A 21,160-nucleotide genomic window follows, 5' to 3' on the forward strand; every position below is an offset into this window, starting at 1 on the left:
TTCTTAAATATATATGTGCAACGTATATGACTGACGGTTTGTCTGGGCTAGACTTTTCACATCAGTAAATCTCGTTTAAAACGATGTAATATAGTTTACAATCAAAATGATTTCTTTCCTCAATTGAGGGTCAAATTTTCGGAATTTGTGTATGGTTTGGATCAACCAGTTTGGTCAAACAGATATATATATACATATAAAATCTGATTCTTACAAATTTCGATATTTTAGCAATTAGTTTTGCAGCGTATCTAAAACTCGCCAGTTAAACAGTTTTTTAGCAGATGATTTTGATCTAATCATAAGCTACATAGTTACCAATAAAAATCTTAAAATTTCTAGGTAAGTTAACTTAAATTAAGTATGCTCGCTGGCCGCAGTCTCAGAATTGGAAGTGTTTTGACTATCCTGACCGTGTCGCGGTTGTTGTTGTTGTTGTCGGGGTCTGTTGCGACCAAATTGTTGGCGTTTATTTGGGCGTCCAGCTGCAGCCGGTGGTCTGCTGGCAGGTGGCTCATCGAGCTGCCAGAAATCGCTGGTTGTATTAGGATTTTGTACCCTGAAAAGAAATAATGCCATATATAAGAAATTTAGATAATATGCTGTCTTGGCAGGCACAAACCCCTCTATGCCATCGGGCAGCTCGTCCAGGCTCATGAGTATGTGCAGTGTGGGTATTTGGCGGTTGACAATGATCTCCTCGAGGCCATCCATTTGTGGCTTCCAGTGCTCCTCCACGCTGCAAGCAAAGACTGATTGGACATGCTGCGCCCCATTTCTTGGCCAAGAACTCACCTCGTATAGCCCATGCGCGTCAACTGGTAAAGCGGATGACTGCGCTTGAGCACCTCGGCGCAGGATATGGTCTTGACAACGCCGCCACCGGAGCCACTCCAGACCAGACTGCGGTATTCACCTTTGTCAAGCGCTGACTGTGCATAGCCAATGACATTGCTCACCTTGGTGCCGCCCTTGACCTATTAATTGGAGTTGAAAATGATGAATTGGGAAAAGTATTGAAATATCTGCCACTTACATGCATCCATAGGAAGTCCTTGTGCGTCTTTGGCATGCAATTCTGGAAGGGTAAATCATTTTTGCTCAGCTCCTGCTCCACATTCTCCGCCTTGCGATAGTGCATCATTTCTGCGAACCTGTAGGCATTTAAAGAAAAACCATTAACTATGCAACTTGATTAGTGTACGAATTTTTGTACGCCCCCCGGCGACAACCTTGAACCAGAATGGGATAATAGCAATAGCTTTCCATGCTGGGTACACTCAAAGGCTGCCCTAAGAGCCCATCCATCCACTCATAAAATGTCTTGCGCAGTTATTGTCACCACAGTCGGTGCAAATTGAATAATTGCTTTATGAGACGACAGCGGCTTCGCGGCCCCCACGGTCCAAACAAAATCAGGCGCTAATAAAACCCACGCAAACCGAAGAACTAGGCAAAAGCTGCGGCTATGGCGAATTCTGCAAGCCCTACTTTAGATGGCAATAATCTATATTTATATGCAATACATATTTAAATGTAAATATTTGTAAAGCGCCAAAATCTGTTATCAAAAGGCAGTTCGGAAATTTTCGAAAGTTATCTAAAGCTCGAGAGTTTTGAGCTTAATTTTTATTTATTTCTAGGGGCCTTTTGTCTGTCGCTCATTATTATCCAGCCTGCAGTATTAACCATAATAAAGAAAGCATAAAATGCGAATGATAGTGTTATCTTTACAAGAATCTATCAAAACATAAAGATATGGGTACTAAATGTCAAAATGAGGTCGCTTTGTTGGTTCCAATAGCATTAAGAAATGTATCCGAAGGTAAGTTCAATCAAGGGTCTACGGAGAGACATATAGACGGGACTAATCGAACGAAAGATATATGATTATCTTATCTGATTTGGCAAAAATTGTACCAACTTAGTTCTAGGCAGTAGAAAAACTCTTATCTAAATATGTTTAAAAGATTTCGAATCTAAAAACTTATAAGCTTAATTATTTCAGTTATTGGGAATTAAGGATATATTTTCTTATTAGTGCTCTGTAAATTGGCCTGCATCAAATGTATTTCCTTCAGACAACTTAGGCCAACTCCTAACTCTAACCATAGCAACCTGGCCGTTACAGCGCCATTGGGAATTGCGCATGAAGAGGATTTCAAGTAAAAGTCAATAAAAAAGCATTTCTACAGCAATTAAATGCGCGCGGCTGCAGCAGAAATTTCCCATTAAATAAAATTCTGTTGGTGTCGGGGCTCTAGACAACAAGGATGACAACCAACAGGAGCAGAATGAGAGCAAGCGCAACCAAGATACACACACACACACACACAATTTACACCCATCCCGGCCCGCACCCAGCGCGTAACGTAGCATGCCACTTGTTGAAGCTAAACACCATTTAGTTGAGGCACGTGGCAAGGGGCGTGTGGGTGGTGTGAATGCAGAGAGCTCTGAATTCGACAGCAGCAACGAAAGTTTATTAATGAACTTTTCACAAAACTGAGGCTGTGGGTGGCATCTCATGACCCAGTCAAACACCCCCACACACACACACACACAGACAATTAACGCATGTCCTACAGAAAGATGAAAACGCAGACAATTCTAAGATTCAATGCAGCAGAAATAGAAAAAAATACATATATATGTATATATATAAAATAAAAGAGTATGGGAACTTGTGGGGGTCGTTTTGGAATGTTACGAGGAATGCCTGCGAAATACCAAATGACAGGCACTGCTCTGACTGTCTCATTGAGAACGTCATCGTTATCGTCATCATCATCATCCTAAACAGGGAACATCATTATCAAGTGCGGCATCGTAGCCATTCTTATCAAGTACGTTTATTGTCTAACAACACAGCACAACAGGCAATATATTTGTTTTAAACTCTAAAAATCATGTAGCTCGAAGACAATCATCAACAATTATAATAATGATAAAAATAATATTAATCAAAATAATAAATATGAATAATCATAATGACAGTAATAAATAATAATTATAAAAATAATGATAATAAAAAATAAAATGTAAAAATCAAGTAGCAAGAATAATTAATAATAAATAAATTTATGATTATCAATAATAATAATAAACAATAATAATAAAAAAAACTTTTCCGCACAATTACTTAAGGTAAATAATCTTTTTGTACATAATTAAGTATTGACTTAGCAATTCTGATTCTGCAACAATAAACTGAATGCTCAATTAGTCAAGTTTGTTGGATTTAATTTGACACAATTATTCAATTAATTCAAGTTTAAAGTATTAAAACTAGCTCGAAGAATTAAAATATATAATCTGCGTAAGACCAATATATATATGGCATTAGATTCGTCAATTATTTGTATTACAAAATAATTAATTTATATTCAAATAAAACATAGGCATTATTTGGTTGGCCAGTGTTATTCTATTTTGTGCGGAAGTTATTAATAAAACGAGTGTGCCACAAAGAAAAAGGACAAGCTGCTTGCAAATGATGGGGGATCAAGATCTATGTATGTGTGTGTGTGTGTGTTTTTGTATGTGTGGTTACCCTTACTTGAATGGACTTGTCTGTTTACAATAAAATAAACGCGTACTTTGAATTAACATTATATAAATTAAGTTAACTTACGTAAATTACTGGAGAGGGCTTTAAATTAGATTTGGGATGCGCCGAGCATTCAACATTTGACAGCATTCAACATGGCGTATACGTAATTCTAACTTGAGAACTCTAAAACGTTTTGCTGCGCTGCTGCATATTTTCACGCACACTAACATACTTATCACACACACACACACACACACACGAACAGAGAGACAAATACACGTACAATACAAGGGGTCGCTGTGAATGAGATGAATAATGTGCGCCATTGTGACCCATGTTTTATTTAATAATATTATAAAAGACGATAAAAATTTAAGGGGCATTAAATAAATTTAAATATTGAAATTTATTAAAATTTAATAAAAGGATAACTTAATATATTATTTGTTTTTTTTATAAAGAATACAATTTTCAAATCTTTTGTATAACAAAATGAGTATAATATTAATAAAAATAATCTTAAAAATTAAAATAATAATAATAATAATAATAATAATAATAATAATAATAATAATAATAATAATAATAACAATAATAATAGTAATATTAATAATAATAATAGTAATAATCTAATAATAATAATAAAATTATAAATAATATTCAGATTATTGCATTTCTAATATATTTTTTTTTAATAATAATGTATTCTTACTACTGAATCATAAATTAATTTAAGCATAAATAAAAAAAAAAGTTTAATATATAATTACAATAATAATCTTTATTCTTATATATTTAAAAAACACATACAAATAACATTTAACATGAGTATATTTATAAATTAATTTTTTTATTTTCCCTAATAAATTTAAAAACGTAATTTCATTGGCACTTTTTTCTTAACCGGCATCCACTGTGCGTGGCAAATATTTCATTTATTTGCAAGCCAACCCTCAATAGCTGCACACCACCACGCCCACCATCCCCTAGCTGAGTCTTACGCCAGCGCCCACTTTTGCAGCCCCCTTGGACTGGCAAAGTATGCATTCATTAGAGATGCCAACAGGCAGCGACCGAGCTTAGCTCCTGGCCAAACCGCAGAGCCAGGATCATTTGAGGTTTGCAAGCCGTGGCCAACGGTTGACAGTCGCGGCCATAACGACTTGGCAAGCAGTAAGTGGCAGTGGCAGTGGCAGTGGCAGTGGCAACAGGCATTATTGCCACAGATTTGTAATGCTGCATAATAAACTAACAAAGTGGCAACAATCGACAATTGTTGAATTAGTGCACAAGCATTTCGTATTACGCTTAATTAAGATTCTGCCTGCTGTTTTAAAGCCAATTTTAATTATAAACAAAATACAATTTAAAGCTCTGCAATTTGTTAATGCCAGAACATTTTAAATAGAGAATACAATTCTTAACTGAAATCAACAGGTATAAAAGCAGTGGGCGTGGCTGTGGCAGCGTCATATAAACAAACTAAAAACAACAAAATAGCAACTAAATTAAATGTTGTAAAATATTTACACTATAACTTTTCGAATAACAAAAAAAAATTTAAGTGCGACATTGAAAAAATTAACAACGCGTTAATTTTGTGTTAGTTGAACTCTGTGACCTTTAGGAATATATGTTGATCCAACGACTATTTATCAATTTTTAAAAATACAAATAATCGAAGCCCACAGATAAACCTTTTAAATATTACTCTAAAAATATTTAAGATAAATTTGCACGAGCTCTGAGGTTCAATTTGTTAAAATAAAAATTAAAACAATTTTGTTTAAGTACATATTTTGCCCGGTCCTCGAACTAAGCTGGTTCGATAATATATTTTAAAAATGGAAAGTTCACCAAAAGCAACTTTTCAAACACAAACATAAATAATAAAATATTCATATATTTAACGAATAATAATTTGATATAGATCCATCTATAAACCGATTAATAATTTGATATAAATCCGTTTCCCAAAAATCTTTTAATTCTAATATATATTCATTCTTTGATATATAAAAACTAATATAAAAGAAAATAATGATAATATTTAAAAAAGTCCACAAACTAATTTCTTTTACTAACAAAACCAAATATTTGAAGAAAAAAACTATTTTAGTATATTTGCTGCTCAATAATTTATAAAAATCTTTACAAGTGTTAAAAATAACCTAATTGCTATCAATGTAAAAATATAATTTACCATTGAAAAAATATATTTTTATAAACTACAATTTTTACTATAATTTTTTCCAATACGCTCACAAGTTGATTTACTCGAGAACAACAAAAATAAATATATATACATATATATCACAAATATAAAGAGCGAATAATACAGAGATGGATAGCACCGAATTTCGAAAACGTGGCATGGAAATGGTCGAATACATTTGCAATTATCTGGAAACCTTGGGCGAACGGCGCGTTACGCCCAGCGTGGAGCCCGGATATCTGAGGCATCTGTTACCATGTAAGTGGCAGTAAATAGTTTTGCAATTGATAACTCATGCCAGAAAATTTTTTATATATATTTAAATGCATTTATTTCACATGTTCTTATAGAAGTGTGTGAAGAGAAGAAATTGTGTGCAAATCGAATTAGCCAAACTATTAAGAAGAAAAAATTTCTTTAAATACATTTAAATTTTTGATTTGCTATTCCAATTGTTATTGCTTTATTTACTTAAAAACTATTTCTTCGAGTCCGACATTGCCTTTTGAATTAATAAATTTTGTGATTTAATAGCGAGAATATAAAAGAACTCGAAGTTCTCTAAAGTAGTTAAACTCTGAATATATCAAAAAGGTAGCTGTAAAAAAACCTATATTATATTCGGCCCTAAAAACCCTTCCTAATTTTAAAACAAGTTGATTCTGATTCCCTTAAAGATAAAAGAATTGTCTGCAAACTTTTCTAATTTCATCTTTGTCTAAATTTGTGTATCGCAACATATTCCAAATTTGTTATAAAGCTGAAGCACCGCATGAGCCAGAGGATTGGGATCAAATTATGAACGATGTGGAGGATAAAATAATGCCAGGCGTTACGCACTGGCAGCATCCGAGATTCCATGCGTACTTTCCGGCGGGCAATTCGTTTCCCTCGATACTGGGCGATATGCTGGGCGACGGCATCGGCTGCATTGGCTTCTCATGGGCGGCCAGTCCCGCCTGCACCGAACTGGAGACGATAGTGCTCGATTGGCTGGGCAAGGCCATCGGACTGCCGGATCACTTTCTGGCGCTCAAGGAGGGCAGCACCGGCGGCGGCGTTATACAGGTAAACACACATGTTTATGAGCCTGGTGGCCAAAATTTATAGCTTGACATTGATGGCGGCATAGACATCCGCGTCGGAGTGTGTGCTGGTCACAATGCTGGCGGCGCGTGCACAGGCACTAAAGCGGCTCAAGGCGCAGCATCCGTTCGTGGAGGAGGGTCATTTGCTATCCAAGCTGATGGCCTACTGCTCCAAGGAGGCGCACAGCTGTGTCGAGAAGGCGGCCATGATATGCTTTGTGAAGTTGCGCATTCTGGAGCCCGACGAGAATGCCAGCCTGCGTGGCCAGACGATTGGCGAGGCCATGGAGGAGGATGAGCTGCAGGGTCTGGTGCCATTCTTCGTGTCCACCACGCTGGGCACCACCGGCTCCTGTGCGTTCGATAATCTGCCCGAGATTGGCAACGAGCTGAAAAAGTTTCCCTGCGTCTGGCTGCATGTCGATGCCGCCTATGCGGGCAACAGTTTCATCTGTCCCGAGCTGAAGCCCCTGCTAAAGGTATATATATATATATATAACCAGATATCCGTCTACACATGCACAGATCTACAGCTAACGCTATGCTAATAAACAGGGCATCGAATATGCTGACTCATTCAACACGAATCCCAACAAATGGCTACTGACCAATTTCGACTGCTCAACACTCTGGGTGCGCGATCGCATCCGTCTGACATCAGCTCTGGTCGTCGATCCGCTGTATCTCAAGCACGGCTACTCGGATGCGGCCATCGACTATCGTCATTGGGGAGTTCCACTCAGCCGTCGCTTTCGTTCATTGAAACTGTGGTATGTAGCGCCCGCTCAAAAAGACCCAAAGACCATCTAACAGCCGACCCTTGGGTGTCAGGCCTGAATGACTTTGTTGACTATTGTCAAATATTTTATTTATTTATTTATTTTTTTGGTTTTTCGAGTGCCAAACTTGTTGCTTAGCCATGAGTACACTTGACTTGAAGCACCTGTGCCTTTAATATTTGCCTGCGATTTAGTTGTAAAAACAAACATGCTCAGAAGAGGCGCTCCTCAGCGTAGCATAAATTAACTATGCCCAACTCAAGTTAGGATCTGGAGTTTTGGTACACGCCATTATCAGTTTATTTTGTGACTATTTTGAAGATTTCGCAAGAAACTCTTAACTAATACACGAGTTATTGAACAGTAAAAAATTTGTCAATGACTTGCTATTTAAATGAATATACTTCAGCTGAAGTAGATGTCTTCTATTATGTTCTTTATATTCAATTATTAATCGGAACTAAAAAGAACACACATCTTCAAGGTGCCAAAGATTTAATACCCTTGAAAGCCTATAACTGATGTATTCTGATACATTCTGATGTATAACTGATACTTATACTTATTTGTTTCTATATAAGCAATATAAGATATAAGTTAATTCAATACTGAATTCAATACAATGAAGCTCGCAATTGCAACGTTTGATTAGGACGAACGACCAATGCTATTTAATTGATATTAGGAACTCCCTCCTAATCTATAAAGTAATCCTTGCCCCTGCGTGGCGACATGGTTGCCAAGTCTTTGGTATAGCCGCAAAAACACACCAGAACAAAGTTCGCATCATTCAGACCAAGATTTTGCGAAAAATTTCTGGAGCCTGGTATATTCGCACATCTGACATCTGACATTACCAATAATAGACGACATGGTCAAATGACAAAAAGCGAGCTACCTTTCTAAGCTTCACAATCATCCTGGCAGAAGAATACTTAAAAGAACCTACCCAACAGATCTAGTTGATCGATGCCCTTAGTGTCAGCCAAACAAGCTAGAGCCTAGGCTGGACTAAACAAAATGAAGATAGACTACCATATATACCATACACTACCTGTACATATGTAAACAAAGCTTCTATAAACCAAAACTATTGTTAAACTACGAACCGCCCGATCTTCACTCTGCTAAAGTTGTTAGATAGAATATCAGATAAAAATTAAACGAAATATATATATATATATATATGAGCAATAATTATGATTCCCTTTTTCTTTGGTATTAATACAATACCGCAAAGCTTTATTCAAAATTTTAAAAATATTAAAAATTATATACAATACCGCATAGTAAGTGCTCATAAATCCTTATAAAAAATTGACTTATATATCATACAGTTTTATAGCTTTACAGCTCTATATATAGAATCGATAAAAAGTTATTTTTTGTATGGAAAAATGTGTTATTTTCTAAAGATATCTTTATCAAAACACGGCAATTCCGTATTGAATCGAACTACTATATCATATAACATGCCGAAGATAGGAATTCCCTTCTTCTTTCCATTACTCTCCAATGATAATCATATTTGTATTTTATATCTTAATGCGAACAGGTTTGTGTTGCGCTCGTATGGAATATCCGGACTACAGCATTATATACGACACCATATCAAATTGGCCAAACGCTTTGAGGAGCTGGTGCTCAAAGATAAACGTTTCGAGATCTGTAATCAAGTCAAGGTGAGTTACATATAAATGTGGCATTTGTCCATTTGGATTTCGGGTTTTTGGACTGCGGCTATTACAACAATTAATCATTTGACGAGTTCAAAGCACTTTTTGTTTATACAACAAGTTTTATATTTTGGGTCTGCGGTGATTTTTATAAGACAAATGTGTGGGTGTGCGGGCGTGTGTGTGTATGAACTATTGTTGTGCATGTTAAACATTTATCAAAATTTGTTGTTTTCTTGGGAGGAAATAGTTTGGCTGTTTTGCCAGCGACTGACGCAAATAACATTGACTTGGACTTAACTAAAAATCAAATTATGAAATTTGTCTTCGCCACACGGGAGAGCGAGCTCGTAAACTATTTCCAAATTTGACTATTTCACACTAGCAGCAAAGACGAACGTGCGGAACCGCACGTCAAATGCCAAATTCCGAGCGAAACTGAAGTATTTTGGCATAATTGGCATACAAAAATTGTTTAAAGGCAGGCCAAACGGGCGAAGAAAAATATGAAGTGTGCATGATTTCGGTGGCAATGGTTGGCCAGCCGATACCCTGTAATAAAATGGACAAAAAGGTAGCTAATAAAGCGATAAAAGCGAGATATTGGAAAAGGGTTTAAGCTTTAACATGATGCAAATGAGAAAGAGTTTTTCTTGGAAAAGAAGAGAGCAGGACGTCCGATGGAAAAGAAAACGTTTCGCCTGGAAGATAATACTAATTATCAACTGGAAGATACATTGACGATAATTGAAAATATTAGACGTAAGAAGCAGATGCGACTACAGACACGGCCAAACTAACAAGAACATGTCTACTTTATAGACGTAGAATACATTATGCCAACATGCCTGCCTCCGTCTGGCATACCCCCCTTTTAAACCATTCCTATAGTACAGGGTATTTTAAGTAATACATGCCGCACCAATTGACAGCTGCTTGGGGCCAGTTTCTTAGCCACTAAATTCAATTGGCCGTTTTTTTTTCATGACCAAAGCACCCCGCATCACGTAATAAGTCGTCCACATTGCGTATACGCAATGTCATTTACAGGCAAACTCTTTTGTTTCGTCCGCACAATGGCGATTATGTCTATTGAATATGATTTAATTTATTGTCCAATTGCAGCTGGGACTGGTTTGCTTTCGCCTCAAGGGCAGCGACAAGCTGAACGAGAAACTGCTGAGCACCATCAACGAGTCTGGGAAACTACACATGGTCCCGGCGAGCGTTAATGATCGTTATATAATACGATTCTGTGCGGTGGCACAGAATGCCACTGCGGAGGACATTGACTATGCCTGGGATATCATTGTCGATGTGGCCAACGAGCTGCTGGAGAAGGAGCAGCACGATGAAATAAGCGAGATAATCAATCGCAAGAAACTGGATACGCTCGCCCAGAAGCGTTCGTTCTTCGTGCGCATGGTCAGCGATCCGAAGATCTATAATCCGGCTATCAACAAGGCGGGCACACCGAAACTCTCCATGGAGCTGCCCTCGCCGGTGGTGAGCCGCGGCAGTGCGCCTATAATACGCACACAGAGCTCTGTGGATCACAATTCGTGGATATCCTGGCCGCTGGCCTTTCTCTTCAATAGCAATAATGATGAAAAGGGCAGCAATTGCTCTTTGCGGTGAGTTTCACTCCAAATACTGTTAATTTGCTTTACGGGCATTTTCCACGCAGTTTCCGACATTTGGACACCAATGTGCGGCCGACTTCATCGCGTCGCAATTCCGGCGCCGGCTCTTCGCCCTCGCCAGAGAACGAGACGGGCTTTGTGAATGTGCAACAGCAGCAACAACAGCAACAACAACAACAATTGCTGCTGCAACAACCACAGCAGCTGCAATCGCCGCGAAAGTCGCCTCTGGTGCTACGGAAGTCCTCCTCCGCCCGGGAGAATCACAACTGAAGCGCTTACAAAAAAAACAAACTAAAAAAAGAAAACTATGACAAACTATTTAAAGCGCGCTTCATGAGTAACTGCGGCGCCTAGTTGAATTCTAGACCAATTTACAATACCGATCACTCCTTATAAATAACCAGTACAACATATAAATAAATATATAGTAAATTAAATTATTATCTCGGGTCAACCCTAAATTTTGTTGCTGCTCTCAACAGCTCTATTTACGAAGTTCGTATTATAATAATAATCGCATATTATGCACCGTTTAATGTTATTTTTGCTCATAAAATAAATTATTAAAGTATATGGAAATAAATGGTCTTTCGCTTTTTATTTTTTAAATCAATATTAAACGTTAAGCCCAATGTTGCAAAGCCGTGAAGCAAATGGCTATAAGGGTATTAATCGTACTTTATCGCTATTTAATGATCCAAAATAAATCTCTAGAAGTCGACCTGCATGGACTTCTTAAATCGACCAACTATCCAACTAGTCAACGACCAAACTCTTAATCTGCTTCATATCTTCTCTAACTACACGCGATCATCATAATACAAATCTCTATATAAAATGATTGAAAATATACAATTTATATATAGAAATATGAACTATCTAGTGAATATTCGATGATAATTTCGTTTTTGTGCATTTACAAAATAAGCAAAGCGAGGCGTAATATATCTGTGATTATTGCAAGGACATTATCCTTGGTACATCTACTAGCTGATAATCTTAAATTGAACCTATGCCTCCGTATGACATCCGTATTGTGTACTGCCTAGTATTTTAATTATAGTTTTCAATGGGAAGCATGAGCAGTTTGATAATTTTAGAACAAAGATGATGTCAAATTCAAACTAAAAAACATTCACTTTGATTATCTATTATGCGATATACACAGCATTTCCTTAACTTTCGCTGAGGCATTGTGTTATTTTGGACCACGGGGCAGCTGTTATTGTGCCGGTCACAATTACGAGCAAGATAATATCGTAAACATATGGCATATGTGTATGTTAGGTTTCTGATTTACTACCGTGATTTTTGTCTATAAACAAACCATAATTTTCACGCAATTCTGATGATGCCATGGATATGACGTTGTACGAATGGGATTAACAATTGTTCTTCTGCTGATCGCAGCAAAAAATGGAATATGAGTCAGGGTCTGGTGAATGCCTCAACACAATTTACTGCATACCAATTAGGGAAGATCGCAAAAAAATATACACAAATATATATACATATACATATATAAAAATATGGCATATGAATTTGAATGGAAGTTACTTTGCTTTGCCTATGTGCCCGGCTTTTGTATGTTCTGTAGGATATCCAGCGTTTCCTGCTTTTTGACAAAGATCTGGACCAGCTTGTCGACATACGCATCCTTGGCGATTGGCGAGATCTGTTTGAGCCGCATATTCTTGATATCCCAATTTAGATATTGCGGCGCTTCAATCTCCGGCTTAGTGTCGATTTGAGATTGCGCCTGATCCGGGCGACTAGATTGAGGCGAATGGATATCGGGTTTAGCAATGGATTTAAGCAGTGTGCCATACATACTCATCGAGCTGGAATCTCCGGATGCGCTCTTGCCAGTATTATCGCTTAGCAGCATGGCGTGTGCTCCGCCCGATGAATGTGGCATGGCTGCCAGCTGGGGCATGTTGCCATTGTTGCCATTGTTGCCTAGCACACCTGCCACTGGCTGCAGCTTGTGTGCCGTGTATGGACTTGTTTTCGCAACGAGGCGCTTCAACACGTCCTCGTTGCCATCGACATGTGGCCGCACTTGCCGCTGATGGGATAAAATTTCGCTGAGCAACAGCATCTTCGAACGGGCATTCTGTTCCACTAGATTTTGCTGTAGGTTTTGACTGCGTTCCACTGTGGCTTGCGCTTCGGCAATTCCCAGAGGCTTGGACTGCTCCGTCATGGCCATCAGCTGTTCCATATTGGGATAGTTCGCGGTCTGAGTGTCAGTTGCCTGACGCTGACGACGTCGCCCGCTTTTTCTCTTCCGCCGCGCGCTCTCTCGCTTCCTTTTTATTTGCAACTTTTTCGTATCCAGCTCTTTGGGTTTGTCAACTTCCGTTTGGACGGCTTCGTGCTGTTCATCGCGTTCGATGCGACTCATTAGCGCATCCAAATTGGGCTTAATTTTCGACGTATCCTCATAGTCGCTGGGCAGGTAGCCCAGTTGTCGCAGATATATAATCGGGGACTCCCAGTTCTTGATTAAATCGCGCACAATCTCATTGTAGTTATGAAAGCCCAGCTTATCCATAGAAACTCTATTAACACCAGCCTCAAGGTAAGTTCCCAAAAAGCTACAGATCAATAGACACCAAAAGTGTGCACGCATTGCGATTTAATGGACTTTAAGTAAACTTTCTTATGAATTCACATTTAAACATGATAGTATTCGTTCATAGTTGATGATGAGTTTTGGGGCAAGGCTACAAGCCCGTCGGTCTTATGCATAAGAAGCCTGACAAGCTCTAGAAAGGTAATATGATTTGGCAATTTATGAGCAAACGATTATTTCTTATCGATCGAGATTATAACAGTAATTACACATTTGCAATTGACAGATATCGATAACAAAACAAAAAATGATCACCAGTCAGTTAGGGTTTCAATTAACAGTAATTCGGTTAAGTATCATAATTTATCGCTATCGATAACAGTAATTACTCGTTTGCAATTGTCAGTTATCGATACCAAAATAAAACATGACCTTCAGAAGGTTGCGGTCCAATTAACAGTAATTCGGTTTTGTATCATTAGTTATCGATGTCGATATGTTAGCGATACTTTAATTAAAGTTGTTATCGATATTTAGAAATTATTCCCAAATTGTTTGCTTAGGCAAACACTTTTAAAATAATAAAACCTAACTATTTCACAGAATAAATTTGAATTTTGCGCCATTAAGAAAGTTCGTGTCATTTTGCCTAAACGGTTCCCAGGAACTGAACTCTTAAGATGATTAAATTAACCCACAAGTTTCAGAAAATCATGAAATCTTGAAACAAAAACAACTTCAAAGCTAGCGCAAAAGTTTTCAATTAACAAGCGAATAAATTTTAAAGCTACTGGCACCGATAAAACTCAAAACACAATCGAATAAATCATTTTTAAAACCAACGGCAACAAAATGGCCATAAAAAAAGCGTCAGATTTTGTACAATTTAATGTGAGACATTAGCATAATAATCTAACGGGCAAAACAAACGAAATGCCAAACTCGTGATTTGGCGAAATTCGAATTTGTACAAAAAGAAGAACATGATAATGCGGTTGTCAAGCGGTTTGACAATGACGAAAGCAAATCTTGAACCGCAAACTAGAACCCAAAGACAAATAAAACAAAAATTTTTAAAGATGACCCATGATTTTTTTTTTTTGAAATGTTGCTGTGTTTGGCGGTGCCAACTACATAATATCTAATAATTAATGAGCCAGACGCGGCGAAACTTGGTAATACATGCGAAAGAGACGGTGCCAGGCCCCACGTAGAAGGCGGATGGCGGATTGGGCCTCGAGCAATTTGAAGTGTGACCGCGTAAACTGAATACGCGGTTTATATTTAGACAAACGACGTCATTCGTATTGTGAATGAAAGTCTCGGGCCGAAATGCGAAGAGCTTGAGCATAAAGCCGACAAAAGCAGATCGTCAGGCCGGGCCAAAAACAAAATCAGCCAAGTCATGCCCTGTCAATGCCTCTCGAGACCCGCACTTTGCCCACGAAAAGGCGCGTGCGCGAATGAATCAGCGTTGCGCGGCACGCAAGACTCTTGCCATAGCTTGATTGATTATGCATATTAGGCGGAGTCTAAAGGCGGGAGCTACCTACTTGAACTATGGAACTTAGCGGGCTTGGATGAAATCGTATGAGCATTTAGGCACTAACTTAGCTAATTAGCACAGCTGCCAGAATACAAAGCGTTCGCATTCATTCATTCATGAATGCACTCACAAGCATACATTCATATATTTACACACACCCACCCACCCAGATATATTTGCAAGATTGCAATTTGTTTAGATTTCATATATGCTCGGTCAGAGATTCCGACGAAGTGCCAACTACGTCACAGCCTGTTGCTGTGGCAGCTGCCACATGGAGGGATTCGTCATGCCACAATACACACACACACACACACACACACACGAGCTGCTTAGCTGTACTCTTTAAATGTTAACAGCTTAGACCAACATACATATTTGCACAATTATTTGCCACATTTGTCCCATGTGCTAGAAGTAATTCCCCGTTGCCGAAGAGCTTGGTGAAAATGAGTTAAACATTTTTTTGTATATTGTATAATGTTTATTCCCAGCTACTTATCCGTATTCGTTAGTTAATATTAATTTAGACCAACTTACGAATTAGCACAATTTTATGCCTGGTACTAAAAGTACATAATTCGCCTTTGCCAAAAAAAATAAATAGATATATTAACATCTGGCATTTGAATTTAATTTAATCACTTTTTTGGCATATTGCATAATGTTTATTTCCAGCTGCTTAGCCCTGCTCCTGAACTATTTGCTGCCACATTTGTCCCATGTCCTAAAAGTAATTCCCCGTAGCTGAACAAAAACTTTGAGGTATTATCAAAATCTGGCAACCTTAGTTAAATACGCATCAAAAGCTCATTATGAGACTTAGCTTTTGCTGTTTTGCTTGTTGTTTAATGCCTACTCCTGGCACGTTTTCTAATAGTAGTTGAAAACTTGCGCCAATTCAAAAAATTCCCCTTAAGATGGTAAAAGAACAGGGAACAAGAAGAAACGATTCCGCTCAGCTAATTAGTAGAACTAAAACTGGAAACTGGTGGGACCTGAGAGGCGTGGCAGCTATTGTGTATAACTAATTAAAATCAAAGATACACGACGAAATGCTAGATTTGAGTTTAATGATGGTAATTTCGCTTCTGTTAAGCAATCATTATAATAGATGATTGTGGCTTTTAAAGATCATATGTAAAGATATTAATATGATACCTTTCAACTTGATATAAGAAAAAATAAAATATATATGTAACTCGATACCAAATATTGATTACAATTATAATCGAATTTATGATAAAGAACTTGTAGTCCAAGCACTTAAGATCACAATTACAAAATATTTTAAAGGAAATTGCTTGTATTTATATTTAATATTTAACCTTTATCCTAATACAATTTCTTAAATTTTTGCTTCACAAGATAGTTTTACAGAAAAGTATACGTAATATTTGATTACGTATACGTAATATTTTTAAAGGGAACTTGTGTACTTTTACATTTTTTGTATGAAACCTACGCCAATAATTGATCTGAATCACCGAAAGTAAACAATATGCGCTGTACTATCCAAAACTTTCCCGACAACCCCAAAATAATTTTCCAGTTTACCCAACAGAAATCACCGTAGCATGCATTTTAATTCATATAATTTTCACAATTAAAGTGTTTTCAAATATTCAACTGTAATGTGCTATTAATAAAGACTCAATCAGCTCCGAATGGCAGCACGAAAAACCTTTCATTTCGCATCCGAGCCATATAATTATGGCAAACAAAAAATATATATGTATATGTTTCCCGGCAGGAATTTTTTTTAATTGAATTCAAAACTTACCGAGACAGCCCACACAAAGCGCGCGCGAAGAGAACTGAGGCTTGAGGCGACGCAACAAATTGGCAAAGCGGGTTTCCCAGAGATCCGAATGATGCCGGCGACGGAGACGACGAAGTAGGCGGCAAAGTACAATGCAAGTAAAGTAATTTGAGAGCCGCAAAAGAAAGAAGACGACAATCACGTACAACAACAAGCGCAGGTGCCAATGCTTCAGAGCAACAGAGAGAGAAAGAGAGAGCGAAAAAGAGAGCACGCGTGCAAAGCTCGCTCAGGAGAGCATGTTTGGTTTTCGTTATAAAAACGAATGCAGTAACGAACTTCGAGTCATTCGCGCAAAGGAAGCTGCAGCAAGCACTACGTAAGCAAACGGATTAAAGTGAGCGAGCGAGAAAGGGAATACAAGTGTTGCCTAGCTTTGGGCATTGTGTTACAAGAAGAGTGTTAGAAATTCCAAAAAGGTGTTAATAAATTCAAAACACAAAATAAGTGCTAAACAAGTTGAAAAATACTACAACTGATTTAAAACAAACAAAACAAAATGAACGTCGAAGAGTTTCGCAAGTACGGCAAGGAGGTGATCGATTATATATGCGAATATGGCAGCAATATCGAAGAGCGCGATGTGGCGCCCACATTAGATCCCGGATATTTGAAAAAACTATTACCAGGTAAGCGCAACTGGCAAGATTTTCAAAATATAAATAACCCAATTTATTAAGCTAATCTATTTACAAACAAATTATAAATAATGCGCGCATAATTTGCTGATGTAATTATAAATATTTTTACTCAATGGAATTCGCAAATGCCCAATTTTGAAAATTCATTCAAAAATATTTGCACAAGTTTGATACTGTTTTTGCGTAGACGCCCAAACAATTTATAAAACTATTTTGTTTATAAAAATATTGCCAGTCAGAGGGGCCAAACTCTTGAGAGATTGCTTCAAATTAGCGCAAGTAAACAACAATTAGTTAAAGGCTTCTAAACAAATTAGCAAATGGAAAATGGAAAATGGAAAACACAAAAATATTTCACTTCACAGAATATATTCAAAAAGAGAAGAAAATCTTGTACAAGTACGAAAACCAATTTTTAACAACAAATAAGTCAGACAACAAAATATCTCAACTCAACAGGCTCTTCAGAAACTTGTGGATTCATGTTGACTAATTGTCAGCAAACAATGCGAATTGACTTGTAGCTCTCTAGAAGCCCACATGGTAACCATGAAACCCAAAAAAAAAAAAAAAAAAACAAAACAATTTTTATAAAAAACTGTTTGTTTTTTCTTTTCATTTACTTTTGTTTTTTTTTTTTGGCTCAGGCGTGGGCTCAATTTGGGGCATCAAGCTGTTGGGTCATAAGATTTTCAGTTTTTTTTCAAGCGAATTTCAAGCGAATTGCGCGCAGTTATTTAAGCTAAATATTTACATCTGACGAACACCACAATCTCTCTATAGTTCAACTAAACAAATCAATTAATTATGCGAATAGACACGGACACGGACACACACACACACACACACACACACGCACATCTCAGGTAGAAGTAGATAAAGATTTGTGCTGAACTGTTGATCTTTCGATCTTCCGCACAATGCCAAAAATAACAAATTATATATAAATATTGTTGTGCGCTGATTTAGCAGCAACTTTATAGGCGCTAAAAGATATATCTACTATATATTTAAGACACGAGGTATCAGGGCCAACTAAAGAAATGCCTTCAATTGTTTACATTGCAGCGGACGCACCCCAATCGGCCGAATCGTTTAAAGATGTGCTCGAGGACTTTGAGCAAAAGATTATGCCGGGCGTTGTGCACTGGAATCATCCGAAATTCTTTGCCTATTTCCCATCGGGCAACAGTTTTCCCTCCGTGCTGGGCGATATGCTGAGCAGCGCCATTGGCTCCATTGGCTTCAGCTGGGCCAGTTGCCCGGCTGCTGCGGAACTGGAGACAATTGTCATGAACTGGTATGCCAAGGCATTGGGTCTGCCCAAGGCTTTCGTTTCGGATGCGCCCGGCAGCACTGGAGGCGGCGCTCTGCAGGGATCCGCCTCCGAATGTGTGCTGGTGTCCTTGATCACGGCACGTGCACGCGCCATTAGCGAACTGAAGGGTCAGACCAGTGTGCATGATAGCGTCTTTCTGCCCAATCTGATTGCCTATGCCAGCCGCGAGGCGCACTCCAGTGTTGAGAAAGCCACCAAAATGGCGCTGGTGAAGCTGCGCATCATCGATGCCGACGAGCGTGGACGCATGCGCGTCGATCTGCTGCAGCAGGCCATACAGAACGATGTGAACGCGGGCCTGACGCCATTCTTTGTGGTCGCCACGGTGGGCACCACCGGCGGCTGTGCCTTCGATGATATCTCCGAGATTGGCAAGGTGTGCCGACAGGTGTCCAGCATTTGGCTGCATGTGGATGGCGCCTACGCAGGCAACTCCTTTATTCTGCCCGAGATGCGCGTGTTCTCTGCTGGCTTGGAGTACGCGGACTCGTTCAATACCAATCCCAACAAACTGCTGCTGACCAACTTCGATGCCTCCGCCTTGTGGGTGCGCGATGTGATGACACTGAAGAGTGCGCTCAATGTGAATCCCTTGTATCTGCGGCATGAGCACATGAATGGCGTCGACTACAGACACTATGGCATTCCACTGAGTCGTCGCTTCCGCGCGCTCAAACTGTGGTTTGTCTTCCGCACATATGGCGTGCAGGGACTGCAGGAGTACATACGCAATCACATGGTTCTGGCCAAGAAGTTTGAGATGCTCGTACGCAAGGATGAACGCTTTGAGGTGCGCAACGATGTGCACCTGGGTCTGGTGTGCTTTCGCATGCGGTAAGTTTAAGAAAAACTATTCTCAAATCCACAATTGCCTCTATAATATTATCATTTTTTATGATCCCTCACAGCACCGGCGATGAGCCGAATCATCTGCTGCTGGCACAGATCAATCACTCGGGCAAGATGCACATGACGCCGGCCGTATTCAATGGACGCTATGTGATACGTTTCTGTGTGACATACGAGCAAGCCACCGAAAAGGACATTTTGGATGCCTGGAGCCAGATCAAGGGCTTTGCGGAGGAAATATTGCGTGATGCTCAATTGGAGATCAGCTCCGCGCCGGCCACGCCCGAAACCGAACGCACCAGCTCAGAGCCAGTGGCGGTTACCGGCAAGCCGCCCATCAAGAAGATCCTTACACGCACCAAGTCCTTGCGTTTCTCCTTCACCCGCAGCATATCGCGGGAACAGTTCCAAAGTCAAAGCGAACATCTAATGGATGGCTGTACGCCTATTTTGGTGGTGGATCCCAAAACGATCCAGCAAAGCTTTCAGCAGGCGGCAGAAGATAATCAAAATAATAATATAACAAAGCTGAAGGACATTTCGGATGTGGATACGGACGAGGCGAGCAATTGATGTGGACTTAAGGGTCCAGAAAGAAATGCAAATATGTAGATAGTATTAGCTGTTTTTATTGACGTTTAGAAACGTGCTGAAATGAGGCCTGTACCTAAAATCGAACGATTTGAATTTGCTTAATTGAATTTAAGTACATATTTATATAGTTTTTAAGTTGCACTGCTGAATTTCATTTAATTTATTATTGGGTTCCTATTACCACACGTAATACATATTAATATCGTATGCATTGTATGTTTAGTTAAAAGCTCTCATGAGCAACAAAAAACCACTTATTTATAAACATAAACATTTACTTAGCATTTGATATGCGCATTTTTTTATTAAAAATATATTTTACTAAAACCGACGCTTTTTGGGATTTACATTTGGAACTGTTATACGATTTACAGTTGAAGCCAAGTTTAAACCAAGCTTTTCGAGCTTTTCATAAAGTACTTGAGTGCAAGCGAGACAGCAACACGACAGCAGCCTTGATTGATAGGCATCAATTGGTTTGCGTGCGATTTGTCTTGTGGGATTGAATTTAAATAACAAACATCAACAACAGAAAGTCAATAATATGAAGTGCACTTAATCTGCGGGAACTTTGCTAATTAACCCGGGTAGTAAACAGCACAAAACTACAAGGGTACAATGAAAGCAACACATGCGACTTACCTTTTATGCTAATGCCTTCCCGCTTTCCACCTCAGATTAAACAAACGTGATGGCACACTGTGAAATAAATCCTCAGGCTATTAACACTTTTCTAAACACTAGCACACAACGCACTTAAAAATAATTAATTCAGCAGTCTGCAAAACAAAACAATTGCAATTTATTAAACAACAGCCACATGTGTGAGCACAG

The 21,160-nt window shown here is 38.7% G+C and overlaps 4 protein-coding genes across 5 annotated transcripts; 2 read left to right on the forward strand and 2 right to left on the reverse strand.

The window, feature by feature from the left end:
* Positions 1-265: 265 nt before the first annotated feature.
* On the reverse strand, positions 266-21,154 carry Rpp25 (ribonuclease P protein subunit Rpp25). The gene is made up of 5 exons (XM_064686823.1): positions 20,969-21,154; positions 1,037-1,154; positions 796-977; positions 623-739; positions 266-559 (listed from the first exon to the last, which is right to left on the reverse strand). The coding sequence occupies exons 2-5, from the start codon at positions 1,142-1,144 to the stop codon at positions 358-360; spliced, it is 609 nt and encodes a 202-aa protein (XP_064542893.1). The 5' UTR covers positions 1,145-1,154; positions 20,969-21,154; the 3' UTR covers positions 266-357.
* Positions 4,680-11,496, forward strand: Tdc2 (Tyrosine decarboxylase 2). Its single transcript, XM_064687371.1, has 8 exons — positions 4,680-4,726; positions 5,822-6,026; positions 6,529-6,836; positions 6,901-7,335; positions 7,412-7,626; positions 9,191-9,317; positions 10,437-10,945; positions 10,999-11,496. The coding sequence occupies exons 2-8, from the start codon at positions 5,897-5,899 to the stop codon at positions 11,225-11,227; spliced, it is 1,953 nt and encodes a 650-aa protein (XP_064543441.1). The 5' UTR covers positions 4,680-4,726; positions 5,822-5,896; the 3' UTR covers positions 11,228-11,496.
* LOC135431672 (uncharacterized) lies at positions 12,397-13,689 on the reverse strand. Of its 2 annotated transcripts, XM_064686917.1 has the most exons (2): positions 12,791-13,689; positions 12,534-12,729 (listed from the first exon to the last, which is right to left on the reverse strand). In XM_064686917.1, the coding sequence occupies exons 1-2, from the start codon at positions 13,590-13,592 to the stop codon at positions 12,665-12,667; spliced, it is 867 nt and encodes a 288-aa protein (XP_064542987.1). In that variant the 5' UTR covers positions 13,593-13,689; the 3' UTR covers positions 12,534-12,664. The 2 variants fall into 2 exon arrangements, with proteins under 2 accessions (XP_064542986.1, XP_064542987.1); XM_064686916.1 differs by having other exon boundaries at positions 12,397-13,689.
* Tdc1 (Tyrosine decarboxylase 1) lies at positions 17,202-20,535 on the forward strand. The gene is made up of 3 exons (XM_064686821.1): positions 17,202-17,532; positions 18,613-19,717; positions 19,792-20,535. Exons 1-3 carry the CDS (start codon positions 17,403-17,405, stop codon positions 20,303-20,305), a joined length of 1,749 nt encoding a protein of 582 aa, XP_064542891.1. The 5' UTR covers positions 17,202-17,402; the 3' UTR covers positions 20,306-20,535.
* Positions 21,155-21,160: the final 6 nt, after the last annotated feature.

The sequence above is a fragment of the Drosophila montana genome, unplaced genomic scaffold (assembly GCF_035044405.1).
Source record: "Drosophila montana isolate Dmon_TW-CO22-7 unplaced genomic scaffold, ASM3504440v1 contig_3200_1, whole genome shotgun sequence".
In the NCBI taxonomy this organism is placed as follows: Eukaryota; Metazoa; Arthropoda; class Insecta; order Diptera; family Drosophilidae; genus Drosophila; species Drosophila montana.

Coding starts and splice junctions, on each gene's coding strand:
- Rpp25 (XM_064686823.1), bottom strand. CDS start 1,144: ATGATGCACTATCGCAAGGCGGAGAATGTGGAGCAGGAGCTGAGCAAA. Junction 978..1,036: donor AGGACTTCCTATGGATGCAT/GTAAGTGGCAGA, acceptor TCCAATTAATAG/GTCAAGGGCGGCACCAAGGT. Junction 560..622: donor CTGCCCGATGGCATAGAGGG/GTTTGTGCCTGC, acceptor ATTTCTTTTCAG/GGTACAAAATCCTAATACAA.
- Tdc2 (XM_064687371.1), top strand. CDS start 5,897: ATGGATAGCACCGAATTTCGAAAACGTGGCATGGAAATGGTCGAATAC. Junction 6,027..6,528: donor TCTGAGGCATCTGTTACCAT/GTAAGTGGCAGT, acceptor TTTGTTATAAAG/CTGAAGCACCGCATGAGCCA. Junction 7,336..7,411: donor AGCTGAAGCCCCTGCTAAAG/GTATATATATAT, acceptor GCTAATAAACAG/GGCATCGAATATGCTGACTC.
- LOC135431672 (XM_064686916.1), bottom strand. CDS start 13,592: ATGCGTGCACACTTTTGGTGTCTATTGATCTGTAGCTTTTTGGGAACT.
- Tdc1 (XM_064686821.1), top strand. CDS start 17,403: ATGAACGTCGAAGAGTTTCGCAAGTACGGCAAGGAGGTGATCGATTAT. Junction 17,533..18,612: donor TTTGAAAAAACTATTACCAG/GTAAGCGCAACT, acceptor TTTACATTGCAG/CGGACGCACCCCAATCGGCC. Junction 19,718..19,791: donor CTGGTGTGCTTTCGCATGCG/GTAAGTTTAAGA, acceptor GATCCCTCACAG/CACCGGCGATGAGCCGAATC.